The sequence below is a fragment of the Mobula hypostoma genome, chromosome 9, assembly GCF_963921235.1.
Source record: "Mobula hypostoma chromosome 9, sMobHyp1.1, whole genome shotgun sequence".
Lineage (NCBI taxonomy): Eukaryota > Metazoa > Chordata > Chondrichthyes > Myliobatiformes > Myliobatidae > Mobula > Mobula hypostoma.
In genome coordinates this window covers 8065027-8079301 of record NC_086105.1, presented here as the reverse complement: position 1 = coordinate 8079301, position 14275 = coordinate 8065027, and the positions used below count along the sequence as shown (strand labels likewise).

General features: G+C 41.0%; 1 protein-coding gene across 5 annotated transcripts in view; it reads left to right on the top strand.

The window, feature by feature from the left end:
• ptprb (protein tyrosine phosphatase receptor type b) overlaps positions 1 to 14275 on the top strand; it is a 113217-nt gene that overhangs the window by 59075 nt on the left and 39867 nt on the right. For all 5 annotated transcript variants that reach the window (XM_063057712.1, XM_063057709.1, XM_063057708.1 and 2 more), the window contains 5 exons: positions 2004 to 2261; positions 3440 to 3703; positions 6292 to 6564; positions 8284 to 8547; positions 13203 to 13469. In XM_063057712.1, coding sequence (XP_062913782.1) covers positions 2004 to 2261; positions 3440 to 3703; positions 6292 to 6564; positions 8284 to 8547; positions 13203 to 13469 — 1326 coding nt within the window. The remainder of the gene's footprint in view (positions 1 to 2003; positions 2262 to 3439; positions 3704 to 6291; positions 6565 to 8283; positions 8548 to 13202; positions 13470 to 14275) is intronic.

Below are 14275 nucleotides of genomic sequence, written 5' to 3'. Positions count from 1 at the left end.
TGAGACCAAACATCAGAATAGGGAAGAAATGTGATCTAAGTGACTTTGACTGTTTGATTGTCGGTGCCAGATGGGGTGGTTTGAGTATCTCAGAAATGACTGATCTCCTGGGATTTTCCCACATAACAGTCTCTAGACTTTACAGAGAATAATATAAAAAATAACATTCAGTCAGGGACAGTTCTATAGGGGAGAAATACCTTGTTAATCAGAGAGGTGAGAGGAGAATGGCCAGATTGGCTCAAGCTGACAGAAAGGCAACAGTAACTCAAATAACCCACGTTACAGCAATGGTGCGCAGAAGAGCATCTCTGAAGTGGGTAGGCTACAGCAGCAGAAGGCCACAAAAATACATTCAGTGGCCACTTTATTAGTTGCAGGAGATGCCTCTGAGTGTATAATAGGTAGCAATATAGTTTACTGTCTATTTTATAGTTATATAATATATACAACTTTATATATAGTGTAATTTACTATATAGTTTTTTTAAATGATCATGACATTTGGGTATTTAATTTTGTATTTGTTATTAAACTAAATTTATTTTTGAAGAGGGAAGTAGAGATTGGAAAGTTTGCGGAAGTGAGGGCTATATGGAACTGGCAGGGAGGCAGGAGGGAGGAGCTGAGGCCTAGCGCTCATCAGTCATATTCATAGAGAAGGGCTGGGCTGACCTTCTATAAGGGGCCAGGTGACCCCCACTTGCTCCTCTTTTTCTGTATTTTCCTTTTGTTCTTAGAAAACCTACAGCACAACACAGGCCCTTCAGCCCACAAAGCTGTGCCGAACATGTCCCTACTCCAGACCCACTTAGGCTTTACCCATAGCCCTCTATTTTACTAAGCTCCATGCAGCCATCCAGGGGTCTCTTAAAAGACCCTATCATTTCCACCTCCACTGCCGGCAGCCCATTCCACGCACTCACCACTCTGCGTAAAAAACTTACCACTGACATCTCATCTGTTCCTTCTCCCAAGCACCTACTTGTTGTGTGGAAGATCAACAGCGCATTGTAGTGAGAAACGTTATTTGTAGCAAAACGCTAACAGAAAGTTGTCTTTGGCCAATGCATTAGATAGAAGAAAAATACTCAGTTTCTTTACTTTTTTGAAAATTAGCAGTGCCAACGAAATGGTGGATTTAAAAAAAACACCAACAGCACTTTTTTTGAGTTTTCTAATGTGCTCAGGAACCTACTTTGGAATCGACTGTGATGAAAAGTAAATAATTGAACTACCTACTGCTCAATTAACTATGATCTGTCTTTACTTTCTCAAATCCCCTTTTACACAAATTTACAGAAAATGGTTAACAGCTGTGTTGATAATACACACAGAACAGTGAATTTCTTCTAAAGGCATTCGTTAAGCCACAGAAATGCTGTTGTGTTTTTTTTTTGCTTTCTTCCTACTAATTAAATTTTTTTTTCTGTCTGAAACTACTCTGCACTAGCTGTCAATCATCACCTGATTAATAGTATGACCCTCTGTCAGCTGCCGCGGAGGGAAGTGGTCAAGTGTGAATCAACTTTGCTTGATGTTGTGCTGTTCTCCAAACTTGGCAAACAGCTTGCAGACGTTTCATCAGCAGTCGAGGTGATATCCTCGTCCACACTGAGGATATCTGAACCTGAGCTTCAATAATTCACCGCCATCCTAATCAACTTTGTACTAGGAGAGTGGAAGATGTTTCCTTAGCACCTCTTCCCATAGTTTGGTTATTGCTGTTGGCTTGCTATTTGCAAAACCTAATGTCTATAAGTGACCAAGTGTGTGTTTGCACTTCATGTGCTTATTCCTTAAGTACGTTATTTGTTCCATAGTGCATTATACTGAATCTCCAGCCACTTAGCCTTGCGCTTTCTTGGTGCTTGGCATCAATATTTTTGTCACTGCTGAACTATCTTTGAATTGGCCTTATCCTTGCTTTGTATGAGAAATTGTCAAATTGTGTTACCAGATCTAGTATAACTGCATAACTAAATCCAGTCTTTCTCTGACTAGTTCCAGCAGCCGTTGGGTCCCTGACTGTGGCTGACAGGAGTACCGACACTCTGAACGTTACCTGGGAAGCAGCTGCTGGAAATGTGGATCGCTATGAAATCCAGCTTCTCTTCAATGACATGAACGTTTTCCTCCCAATAACACTGAGCAACACAGCACACCAGTTTACTTCCTTAACTCCTGGGCGTCTTTACAAAATCCTAGTCTCGACCTGGATTGGGAACCTACAGCGTGCTGCCTTCATCGAGGGGCGTACAGGTAGGAATGGCGTGGCCTTTGTTTATTCTATCTTTTTGGGCCCTTAGTGGACCATAGGCAATTGATGACTTCCGGTCGCTATGTGTTAGTAATAATCAAACCTAATTCTGATCCTATTATATGCATTGTTAACATGTAGATTAACACAATCTAACATCATATTTTAGATTTTAAAAATACAGAGTGGAAATTTGTTATAGATCACCTTCACTAAACATTTCAATATATTTCTTTGTATGTTTGTACTCTATTTTAGTAGACTCAATGCACCCACGACAATATGTCATTAGGACAGCAAGGTAGCACAGCAAGACGGCTGGTGTCTGACAGCTCCAGCAGTCCCAGTTCAGTCCTGACCCCCATCGCTGTTCTGATGGAGTTTGTACGTCTTGTTCGTGCTTCCTCCACATGCTCTCATTTCCACCCACATGGCAAAACAACCTGCATATTGGTTGTAGCAGCTACTCAAGCAAACCACTGTTAGGGAGCAAGCACGGGGGAGTTAATCTGGTGTGACACTCCTTTTAATCCAATCCAATGATAACGGACAAAGTCGAAGAAATGTATTTGATCCTTTATTGAGCAACTAACGAACAAGTAATCCCGAAGCAAAAAAAAAGTAATGAAACTAAAACTAATGATATTTAGCGTAATTAAGTGATAGTCTACAGATTTCTGCAGGTGTACCGTGGAGAGTATTGTAATGGCTGCATCACCGTCTGGTAATGGGGGTGGGGGAGGCTACTGCACAGAATCGAGAAAACATACAAACTGCATCAGAACAGCGATGGATGTCAGGACTGACTGTATGTTTACTAATTGCTGATGAAGGGTTCGACTTTTGGAGTAATCATTGGAGCTGTATAACGGGTATAACAAGTATAACAGTCTGTACGGTCACAGGCAAGCGGAAATTGTTTTGTTTTGATTTTGGATTAGTTGTACCACTACAGGTATTTGGTGGTTGGAGTAGTCTCTGTGAGCAAAGGACCTATTTCTGTGTCATGTGACTATGACTGTATCACGTGTTTAGCAAATTTTTACTCCAGAACCTCTGCAAAATTTAATTTATTCTGCAGCAATGTCCATCTATTTGCCTAGAAAATTTGGTAAGTGATCATACTTGGAAGCCGTGAACATCGCTACTAATATTACTGTGGATTTGCATCCTTCTGCAGTGCCCAGTGCAGTTAAGAGCATCCATATTACCAACACTGGAGTGACGAAGGGCCTCAAGGTGAATTGGTCTCCTGGAGAAGGTGATGTGGACAGCTACACTGTGATTTTATCACATAAGGGCCATCAGATTTCTGTTCACTCTGTTCCTAAACATGTGCATGAGCATACCTTCTACGACCTGGAGCCAGGAGAGCTGTACAACATATTAGTTCAGTCAAATAGTGGCATCTTCCATAATAATTCAACAGCATTTGGACGTACTGGTAAGCCGCACTTGAATGTTCTATATGTAGTATTGCTAGCAACAGCCAATAAAATCATAATAATCATTCTTTATGTTGTGTTGTGATTAATACTGTGTTGACGTTGGTAATAAAATGGCAGCCTTATTGTAGAAGAGGAAGACCACAAGACACAGGGGCTGAAAAAGGCCATCCGGCCCATCAAGTCTCGTCCGCCATTCCATCATGGCGGATTTACTTTCTGTCTCTCAACTCCATTCTCCTGCCTCTTCCCTGTAACCTTTGACTCCCTTATGAATTAAGTACCTATCAAGCCCTGCTTTAATTATACCCAATGATTTGACCTCCACACCCTTAGGATTTGCACCGTGAGGTTCAGGAACAGTTACTACCCCTCCACCATCAGCCTCTAGAGTAACTCACTTGCCCCATCATTGAAATGTTCCTACAGCCAATGATCTCTCTTTAAGGACTCTTTATCTCATTATTTCATGTTCTCATTATTTATTACTATTTATTTATATTTTCATTTGCACAGTTTGTTGTCTTCTGCACTCTGGATGATCTTGTATTGATCCTACTATAGTTGTTATTCTATAGTTTGGCTGAGTTTTCCCACAAGGAAATGAATTTCAAGGTTATACATGGTAACTTGTATGTACTTTGATATTAAAATTTACTTTGAACTTTGAATGTCCTTCTGTGGCAGTGAATTCCACAGATTCACCACCCTCTGGCTAAAGAAAATCCTCCTCTTCTCTGTTCTAAATAGATGTCCTTGTATTATGAGGCGTGCAGTCTGGTCTTAGACGCTCCTAGATCTATATAAAGTTCCAGCTGACTACATAATTAATGGAAGAGATGGATAATATAGGCATTGACATTAAAGAAAAAGAATGCAAAGTCCTGTGAATGATAAACATTGAGAAAGGGGTCATAACAAAATAGATAAATTAGTGGGCCAGGGTGCAATGTATCCTAAACTCTAAATCAGGGGTTCCCAACCTTTTTTAAACACAAGAAAGTTTGCAGATGCTGGAAGTCCAAAGCAATACGCTCAAATTTCTGGAGGAACTCAGCAAGTGAGGCAGCATCAAGGGAAATGAGCAGTCGACGATTTGGGCCGAGAATCTTCCTCAGGACTGAGAAAGAAGGGGGAAGACATCAGAATAAAAGGCTGAGGGAGGGGAAAGAGGAAAGCTAGATGGTGATAGGTGAAGCCAGGTGAGTGGGAGAGGTAAAAGGCTGGAGAAGAAAGAATCTCATAGGAGAGGAGAGTGGACCATAGGAGAAAGGGAAGGAGGAGGGGACCCAGTGGGAAGTAATAGGCAGGTGAAAGAGGTAAAACATCAGAATGGGGAATAGAAGGGGGGTGGAATTTGTTTCTCAGAAGGAGCCATCAGTATTCATGCCATTAGTTTGGAGGGTATCAAGGTGGAATATAAGGTGTTGCTCCTGCACCCTCTTGGCACAACCTTTTTTATGCCATAGACCAATACCATTAAGCAAGGCATCTGTGCACCCCAGGTTGGGAACCCCTGCTTTAAATGAAATAAAGAAGAAAATGGTGCAGTCTCTGGCTGTAATTTCCAGCGCCATTTGGCTGAAAGGGTACAGAGCAGGGACAGGAATATTGCTAGTGGTGTACTGTAGTATAGAAAGGGAGAGACCAAATAACTACGTGCTGGGCAGTTTGTCATTGGGAAAGGTTGTTGGAAACGATTCTCAGGGACAGCAATAGAAGAGTCTCAGACCATTCAGCTTGGGAGCAGCAAGATGAGGTGAAGTCCATTCAAATTTTTTGAGGTTAACAAGTGGTATTCAGGGTAGAACATTTGTTGAACTGCAGAGCTGTAGACCAAGTACAGACAAGTGTTTCAGGTCATTGTTCTGTTAGTATCTAAGCAATGGACCAAATGGCCTCCTTTTGTGCTATAAATTCCCATTATATCTATAAATATATTTATCATGTCCTTATAATAGCAAAAATGTTTCAATTATCTCTCAACTCTGAACACAGTGTTGATATTTCATTCCTTACATTAATATTAATATAGTTGTGATCAGAGCCTGGCAGACAATCTCTGAAGAGTATTGATAATGACTGGAACCACCCATCTTGTAAAGAAACTGACCAGTGGAAGGCAATGGCAAACCGCTTCTGTAGAAAAATTTGACAAGAACCGTCATGGTCATGGAAAGACCATGATCACCCACATCATACAACATGCCACATAAAGATGATGATAATGATAGTTGTGATTGTTATGTTCTGTAACCTCAAAAAAAAAATTAAACTAACTCAAAAGAAAACAAGGAAGTCCAGGAACACGGGTCTAGTTTGTTCTTCATTTTTAAGTGAGGCATGCATGTATCACATGGTAGTGTGATGATGTATGCAATTAACATATTTTTACATATAACCCATAATTAATTATTTAAACAAACACGAATGCTTAATCAACATATATACAAGATTACTCAAACATTATTGGAATATCAAATACACAACATTGTGCCATTTTATTATAAAATAGTATGTTAATTTTTCATAGATAATATCCAATCTGATCAATTGAATCTTTTTGTTATCATTACCGTGTTTCCAGTTCCCGCTTCAGTCACAGACTTGTCAGTTGACAACAAGCACACTATGCATACCCTGGCAGTGTCTTGGCAGCCAGCCGCTGGTATTAAAGATGCATACACTCTGCAACTTCTGAATGAACAGGGCACTCAGATGTTCTCGAATGAGTCTGTCCCAGCTTCCAGCAGGGGATACAAGTTCAATGACCTGACTCCTGGCAAGAAGTACAAGATCCGTGTCTTCACTCTAAGTGGAGGATTGTACAGCATTGGAACAGATCGCGAGGGGAGAACAGGTAAAGGAGATGATAGATGACAAGTATTTTACTCTAACAGAGTCTTCACAAAATGCTCTCTGTCAATTTTCTCTTGGATGCTTAAAATATACATGTGACACATTGAATTCAACCTTAATGGCCTGAAAGTCATAACTGGGTCACTGTCTTCAAAATATAGCAGTGTGCTGCCAGTACTCACTCACTGCCTGTTAGACCACTGGCATTTAGGGCAGCAATGAAGGTCCTCCATCTTTGGCAGTGTTCAGGGCTTCCTTTGCCATGTCAGTAGCTTCCTCTCAGTTTTCAACACTGTTCGTCATGCAAGTCTCAGGTAGAGACTCAGAAATACCTCCACACTCGGATGTAGAAGGATTCTTCATTACTGTTTCTGTAAGAGTTTTGTTTTATCATTCAGGGTTGTTAGCCCTGAGCTGAACTCCCTAAACCTGGAGGACTGGTGGACCACTCTTAGTCTGGCCTAAAATCACAAGCAAGAGAAAATCTGCAGATGCTGGAAATTCGAGCAACACATACAAAACGCTGGAGGAACTCAGCAGGCCAGGCAGCATCTGTGGGGAAAGAAAGTACTTTTTTCCATCGATGCTGCCTGGCCTGCTGCGTTCCTCCAGCATTTTGTGTGTGTTGCCTAGTCTGGCTTCTACCCTTTGACCTGTTTGGCATGGGTGACCCTACCATGCATAAAGCCCAGACTCCGGCCGACGTAGCTCTCTGGGTCAATGAGGCATGCAAGCATCCAAACCCAACGTCAAGGTTGTGGTCGTCTTGGAGGGTGACGCCAGTGTCTTCATGTAAGTTTACATTGCACATCCTCTAAATTTCAGCATGCATTTATTAGAGCAAAGAAAACGAGGAGAATTGGGAACAGAGCAATATTTCTATTGGTGAGCTGTGAAAAATGGTTTTCAGCGCACTACAACTGCAAGTGAAGTGCCTGACTCACATCTGTGCTTCCTGTTGATTATGCACAGCCACAGATAACAAAAGTGTAGAAAGGAAGCGAAAGCAAGAAGCATTTCACACATTTATACACCTGCAGTTAAATGAGCTTCTCTTCATTATTAAAAACCATTTCGTCAATTTAATTGAGTCTCCAAAAATAGTGGGTGTATTAAACGTGGGCCACAGCACTTCAGAAGTACTTTTAAATGTTAGAATTGGTTATATTTAAAGTGAAAGCCTTTTTAAAAATTGGGTCAGTATGGTAGTGTAGTGGTTTGCACAACGCTTTACTGGACCAGTGACCCAGGTTCAATTCCTGCTGCTGCCTGTAGGGAGTTTCTATGTTATCTCCGTGACCGTGTGGGTTCCTCCGGGTGCTCCGATTTCATCCCACAGTCCAAAGAACTACTGGTTGGTAGGTTAATTGGTCTTTGTAACTTGTACTGTGATTAGGCAAGGGTTAAATCGGGGATTGCAGGGTAGTGTGGCTGGAAGGGCCTGTCTGTTCTATCTCAATAAAAGATAAATGTATATATATATATATATATATATAAAATCTTCTTCACTGTATCTCAATAAGTAAAAATAAACTAAGTTTCAGGGGGAACAAATAGAATGCCCTGGGGTCTAGCATAGATCAGTGGGCCAAATAGTCTGCTCCTGTTTCATTGACGAATATAAAAGACAAATTTATAGCATCGTTGCATCATCACAGTATGATTCAGAGATTTTATTGTGAACTTGTGCTGCAGCTGCTCATTCTGCTTTGCTGTTCAGTTCCAGCTGCAGTCACCCATCTGGCTTTGCACGGGAGAAGCACAGACAGCCTGTCATTCCGCTGGGCCAAAGCCGAAGGGGAATGTGACTCTTACGAGATATTCCTCTACAATTCAGACAAGACGCTGCACGACCGGAAATCCGGCATCCAGAGCCTCGAAGAATGCTCCTTCCAGAACTTGACACCGGGCAAGATGTATAAGCTTGTGATAGTCACTCACAGTGGGAGTTTGACAAATGAATCCTCTCTCTTTGGAAGGACAGGTAAAGCAATGTGATCAGTTAGACCTTAATGACCTCCTCTAACGCACTAAACAAATCTACCCCATTCACAGTAATTGTTTATCCCCAACACCCAGACACACTCCAATATAATTATTCTTTATTGCTAGAATAAGCTTGCTGAAGGGTGTAATTCATTGGGTTGGGTGGCAGGTGGAGATGCATCTCTACCAAAGGAGGTGTAAGCACTCCTTCCCTCCACTAGCCAGCAGGTCACTCTTGGGTAAAGCGGAGCACCTGCTTAGCATCTACCCCACCCAATAAGGATCACGTGAAGCCATGGGAGCAGGTGGTGGATGGTTGTATGAGCAGTTGGTGCATATCACAAGTCCTGGTGATGTGACCACTGACACCAGGCAGACAATCTCTGGTATCTATTGGTAATAGTTGGGGGTCACCCATCTTGTAAAGACACCGTCCAGGAGAAGGCAATGGCAGACCACTTCTGTAGAAGGATTTGCAAAGAACAATCATGGTCATGGAAAGACCATGACTGTCCACATCATACAACTTGAAACATAATGATGGTGAATTAATTGTGTGCCCCTTATCTCTGACTATCTCCTTTCCAATATTGAGTCTATTTGGCCGTGATGAGTAGACATCGTAACTGCAAAAGGAATCATTACTGGTGCAGCTGTGTTTTCGTGCAATATCCACGTACTTTGCAGGTGGAATCATCAGATAATCAGGACTGTTGGCTCTTCATTCCCTTCCCTTCTGAAAATTCCCCTTTTTAGTTATCAGGAGGAGAAGATTTCCTTGATGTAAATTCATTCAAAATTTATGTAAGAATAGAGCATATCCCATCCAAAGATAAATTAGATAATTGTTTGTTAATAATGCAGAGCAACCATTAAGCATTTTGTAGAAATTCCTGTTTCCCTAAAAACCAAACTGCAGGCTCAACACACTTTGTAATAGTTCAGATACGTGAAGGATTTAATAGATAAGGTACTTATAATTTTAAAATTCAAACAATAAAGATAATATTGGTGAAAATCTTGATGTTACTCAAGTTAAACTTTCAGTGGTTGTCATTTTTATAAGTATTCATAATGTATCAATGTTTCTGTTATTAGACTGATTTATAGTGGTAAGGCTTTGGTTACACTGAATCCACTTCTCATCAGAAAAGCTGTTTGCCATTTTTCTTTTCCTCTATTTATTTTCAAATTGAGCTTTCTTCATTGTTCTTTATCCCAGTACCATTCCATTATTGGCCAATTTTCCCTTGTAGTTCTATTAGAAAAAAAATGCTTTACTAGTTTTGCCGTACACCTCTTTATTTTACTTTGCTTTGTCATTCAACCAGATTGGAGATGACCTTTGACCTTGACACCATTTTAGGTTTTCCATAAATCTACTTAACAATCCCAACAGCAAGTGTAAATCTTTTCCACTTATGGACTCCACACCTGTCACAACGATCCTGCCACAACCGGAACTTCCCAGTGGCCAAACATTTAATTCTGATTCCCATTCCTGTTTCGATGTGTCAATCCATGGCCTCCTCTTGTGCCAACATGAAGCCACCCTCGGGGTGGAGGACCAACACTTTGTATTCTGGGTAGTCTCCAACCTAATAGCATGAATATCAATTTCTCCTTCCTCCCCCGACACTTCTGTTCCCCATTCTGACCCTTTTACCTCTTCTCACTTGCCTTTCACTTCCCCTGGGGTCCCCTCCTCCTTCCCTTTCTCCTGTGCTCCACTGTCCTCTCCTATCAGATTCCTTCTCCTCCAGCCCTTTACTTTCCCACCCACCTGGCTTCACCTATCACCTTTCAACTAGCCTCCTTCCCCTCCCCCTCACTTTTTAATTCTGGTGTCTTGCTCCTTCCTTTCCAGTCCTGATGAAGGTCTCAGCCCAAGATGTCGGCTGTTTATTCCTTCCCATAGATGATGCCTGACCTGCTGAGTTCTTCCAGCATTTTGTGTATCACAGTGATTCTTGTTGTCCACTAAGTAAATCAGTTTATCAGAACTGTAAATAAGTGATGAGATGGATGAGTGGAAAAAGTCTAGTCCTCAGGATTCTATGTGATTACCACCCTTATGCTAACTTATACCAACTATATTAAGTTGAGTAGCCACTAATTTAAGTTGGTTTCTCTGAATTAAGAATGCTATGTTATATCGAGTCCAATGTCCCTCGGGATCAATAAAGTATGATTATGCCTATGACTATGAATATTTATAATAATTTGAGGAACTGAAGCTAGAGTAGGCCGTTCAGCACTGTGTTTCTACCTCAACACCATTTCTCCTGAGTCTCCCACCCCTAGGGGCAGACAATTTCAAAGGTGAGCTGACTCATTTCGAATCTAAATGAAATCTTAGTTGACCTAATCCTTATTTTTTTTATTATCGAGATAGAGGGCAGAATAGGACCTTCCAGCCCTTTGAGTCGCACTGCCCAGCAACCCCAAATTAACCCTAGCCTAATCACGGGACAATTTACAATGACTAGTTAACCAACCAACTGCTACATCTTTGGACTGTGGGAGGACACTGGAGCACCTGCTGGAAACCCATGCAGTTGCGGGCAGAATATACAAATTCCTTATAGACGGCGGTGGGAATTGAACGCGGGTTGCCTGTACAGTAAAGTGTTGGGCTAACTGTGCTGTTACCTCTCCACAACTAGGGTGAATATCCATCTTGCATCTAACCTTGAGCCCACTGTGAGTTTTCAATGGTTCACAGTACAGCATTCTGTGGGTCTTTTACAAAGCAGATGCAGTGATCATATTCTGCCTGATGAGGGAGTCCAGAGCAAAGGGACAGAGTTTGTCAACTGAGATCAAGAGGAATTTCTTAAATGGAACCTGAAAATCTTCAGAATTCTTTACCCCAGACAGTTGTGATCATTAGATTTCTGGACTTTTGGGAAATGAAGGGCTGTGAGGATGATAGAAAAGCTTTAAACACTGGTATCAGTAACTTTTTGAAATGAATGGGAAAAAAAACTCGCAGTGGTTGGATGTTTATTCCTGCTCCTATTTGTGTCAGTATCTTGACCTCTCATTTCATCAGATCACAGTCATAGAACACTACAACACAGAAACAGGCCCTTCGGCCCATCAAGTCTGTGCCGAGCCATTTAAATTGCCTTTTCCCATCGATCTGCTCCAGGACTATAGAGATCCATACCCCTACCATCCATGTACCTATACCAACTTCTCTTGAACATTGAAATCAAGCTCATATGCACCACTTGTGCTGGCAGCTCATTCCGCACTCTCACCACTCTCTGAGTGACGAGGTTTCCCCTCATGTTCCCGTTAAATATATAATCTTTCACCCTTAACCTATGAAATCTAGTTGTAGTCCCACCCAACCTCAGTGGAAAAAGCCTGCTTGCATTTACCCTATCTATACCCCTCATAATTTTGTATACTTCTATCAAATCTCCCCTCAATCTTCTACAATCCGAGGGATAACTTTCCTAACCCATTCAATCTTTCCTTGTAACTCAAGTCCTCAGTCCCAGCAGAGATCATGTCAGATCTTTACCCAAAATACATTTTCTTGCCTTTCAGTTAAATCTGTACATATTTTTACCTGACAATCTATTGATTTACATACAGCCTGAAAATTTCAATTGTCTCAATCGTTATGGTAAATGTTACACATCTGTGCATAAAATCACTTATTTTCATTCCCGATTGACTTTGTGCAAGCCCCTTACTGGATTTATCACCAGAGGCGGAAGTTTATCTGTCATTCATTATTTTAAACACTCAATTAGACCACCCTTGGAACTGCTAAAGTGAGGCCAATGTAGGCAGCATGGTAACTAAGTGGTTAGCACAACAGTAACAGTACAGGAGAACCAGGTTTAATTCCTATTGCTGCTTGTAAGGAGTTTGCACATCCTTCCTGTGACCACATGGTTTCTGCACACAGTCCAAAGACGTACTGGTTGGTAGGTTAATTGAACATTGTAAATTGTCCCATGATTAGGCTATCCCAGGGGATTGCTGGACAGTGTGTATTGAAGAGCCAAAAGGGGCTATTTCTGCATTGTATCTCAATCAACCAATCAATCAATCAATCAATAAAATTTGAAGTGCCTTCTCACTTTAAATTAACCCTTTAATATTTGGGTAGAGGGTACAAGGTAAAGAGGACTCTTAATCCTAAATAATGCCTCCCAAAGCTGACCTGACATTTAACAAAGACTCAGTAGGCCTGAACATTTGTCCCTCTGTTTCGAGACCCCTGGAGATAAAAGGCCAAAAGTTAATTTGATTTTTGGATTACACTTTGTGCCTGAGCATGAGATTTTATTGATTTGTTTGAGTCTTCTTCACCCAGCAGGAATATAATGAGCCAAATGACTTCTTTCGATACTGTAAATTTCTATCTTAGTGACATTGTGACAAAGCACATTGAAGTAACACAGGTCCTAAACCCCAACCATTAGTAAATTATTCTAATTTCCAGTTTTTAGCAGAATGAGTTATATTTTTAACTCCAGAAATGTCCCCCTCTTTGTTTAGTGGGCTTTGTGTCTGCTGCAGAGTTGTGTGTGTTTTGCTGTTAATGCTCAGATGAAGCCTTTGCACAGCCTGTATTTTCCTTTAATCTTCCAACTTATTAAACACTGAAATCTAATATTATCTGTTCAGTTCCAGCCCAGGTTACCCATCTGCAATGGATGAACATAAACCAGACTGACAGCCTGCTGTTCACATGGACCCCAGCTAAGGGAGAGTTTGATTCCTACAACATATCACTTTATAATCCCAACGGCACTTTACAGAGCAATACACTTGGAGAGAAAGTCGTGAAAGAATGGTACTTTCAGAACTTGACCCCTGGTAGAATTTATCACGTTGTGATAGTAACCCAGAGTGGAGAGTTGAGCAATGAAGCTGGAGCAGAAGGGAGAACAGGTAATGTATGATTAATGGTTTTACTTTTAATAGTTAGTGAAATGTTAAATGATCTTGTAATAAATGTTAACTCACATGGCACTCAAAATGTCAAAGTAAAATTTATTATCAGAGTACATATATGTCACCACATACAACCCTGAGATTCATTTTCCTGTGGGCATACTTAGCAAATCTGTAGAACAGTAACTATAACAGGACCAATGAAAGATCAACTAGAGTGCAGAAGACAACAAACTGTGCAAATGCAAATATAAATAAATAGCAATAAATAATAAGAACATGAAATAACAAAATAAGGTGTCTTAAAGGGAGATCATTGGTTGTGGGAACATCTCAATAGATGAGCGTAGTTATCCTCAACAGCATGATGGTTGAGGGGTAGTAACTGTTCTCGAACTTGGTCTTACGAGTCCTCAGGCTCTAGTACCCTCTACCTGATGGCAGCAGCGAGAAAAGAGCATGATCTGGGTGGTGAAGATCTCTGGTGATAGATACTGCTTTTCTACGACAGTGATTCATGTAGATGTGCTCAATGGTTGGGAGGGCTTTACCCGTGATGTACTGGGTTGAATCCATCACTCCAATCTATGATTAACATTTAACACAACATTTAATGGAGGAAAATGCCAAAGGAGGTCGATTTTCTATTGGCATCCATGAGGAAACAGGTGAACTATTTGATGTTGCCAATTTTTTCACCGATCAATGGAAGTTTCAGTATTTCCATTGTAGGTTAGCTTAATGCTCAGGTTATTTAATGATCAAGTCCAGATTTAAAACCCAATATTGTTGTTTGAAACTGA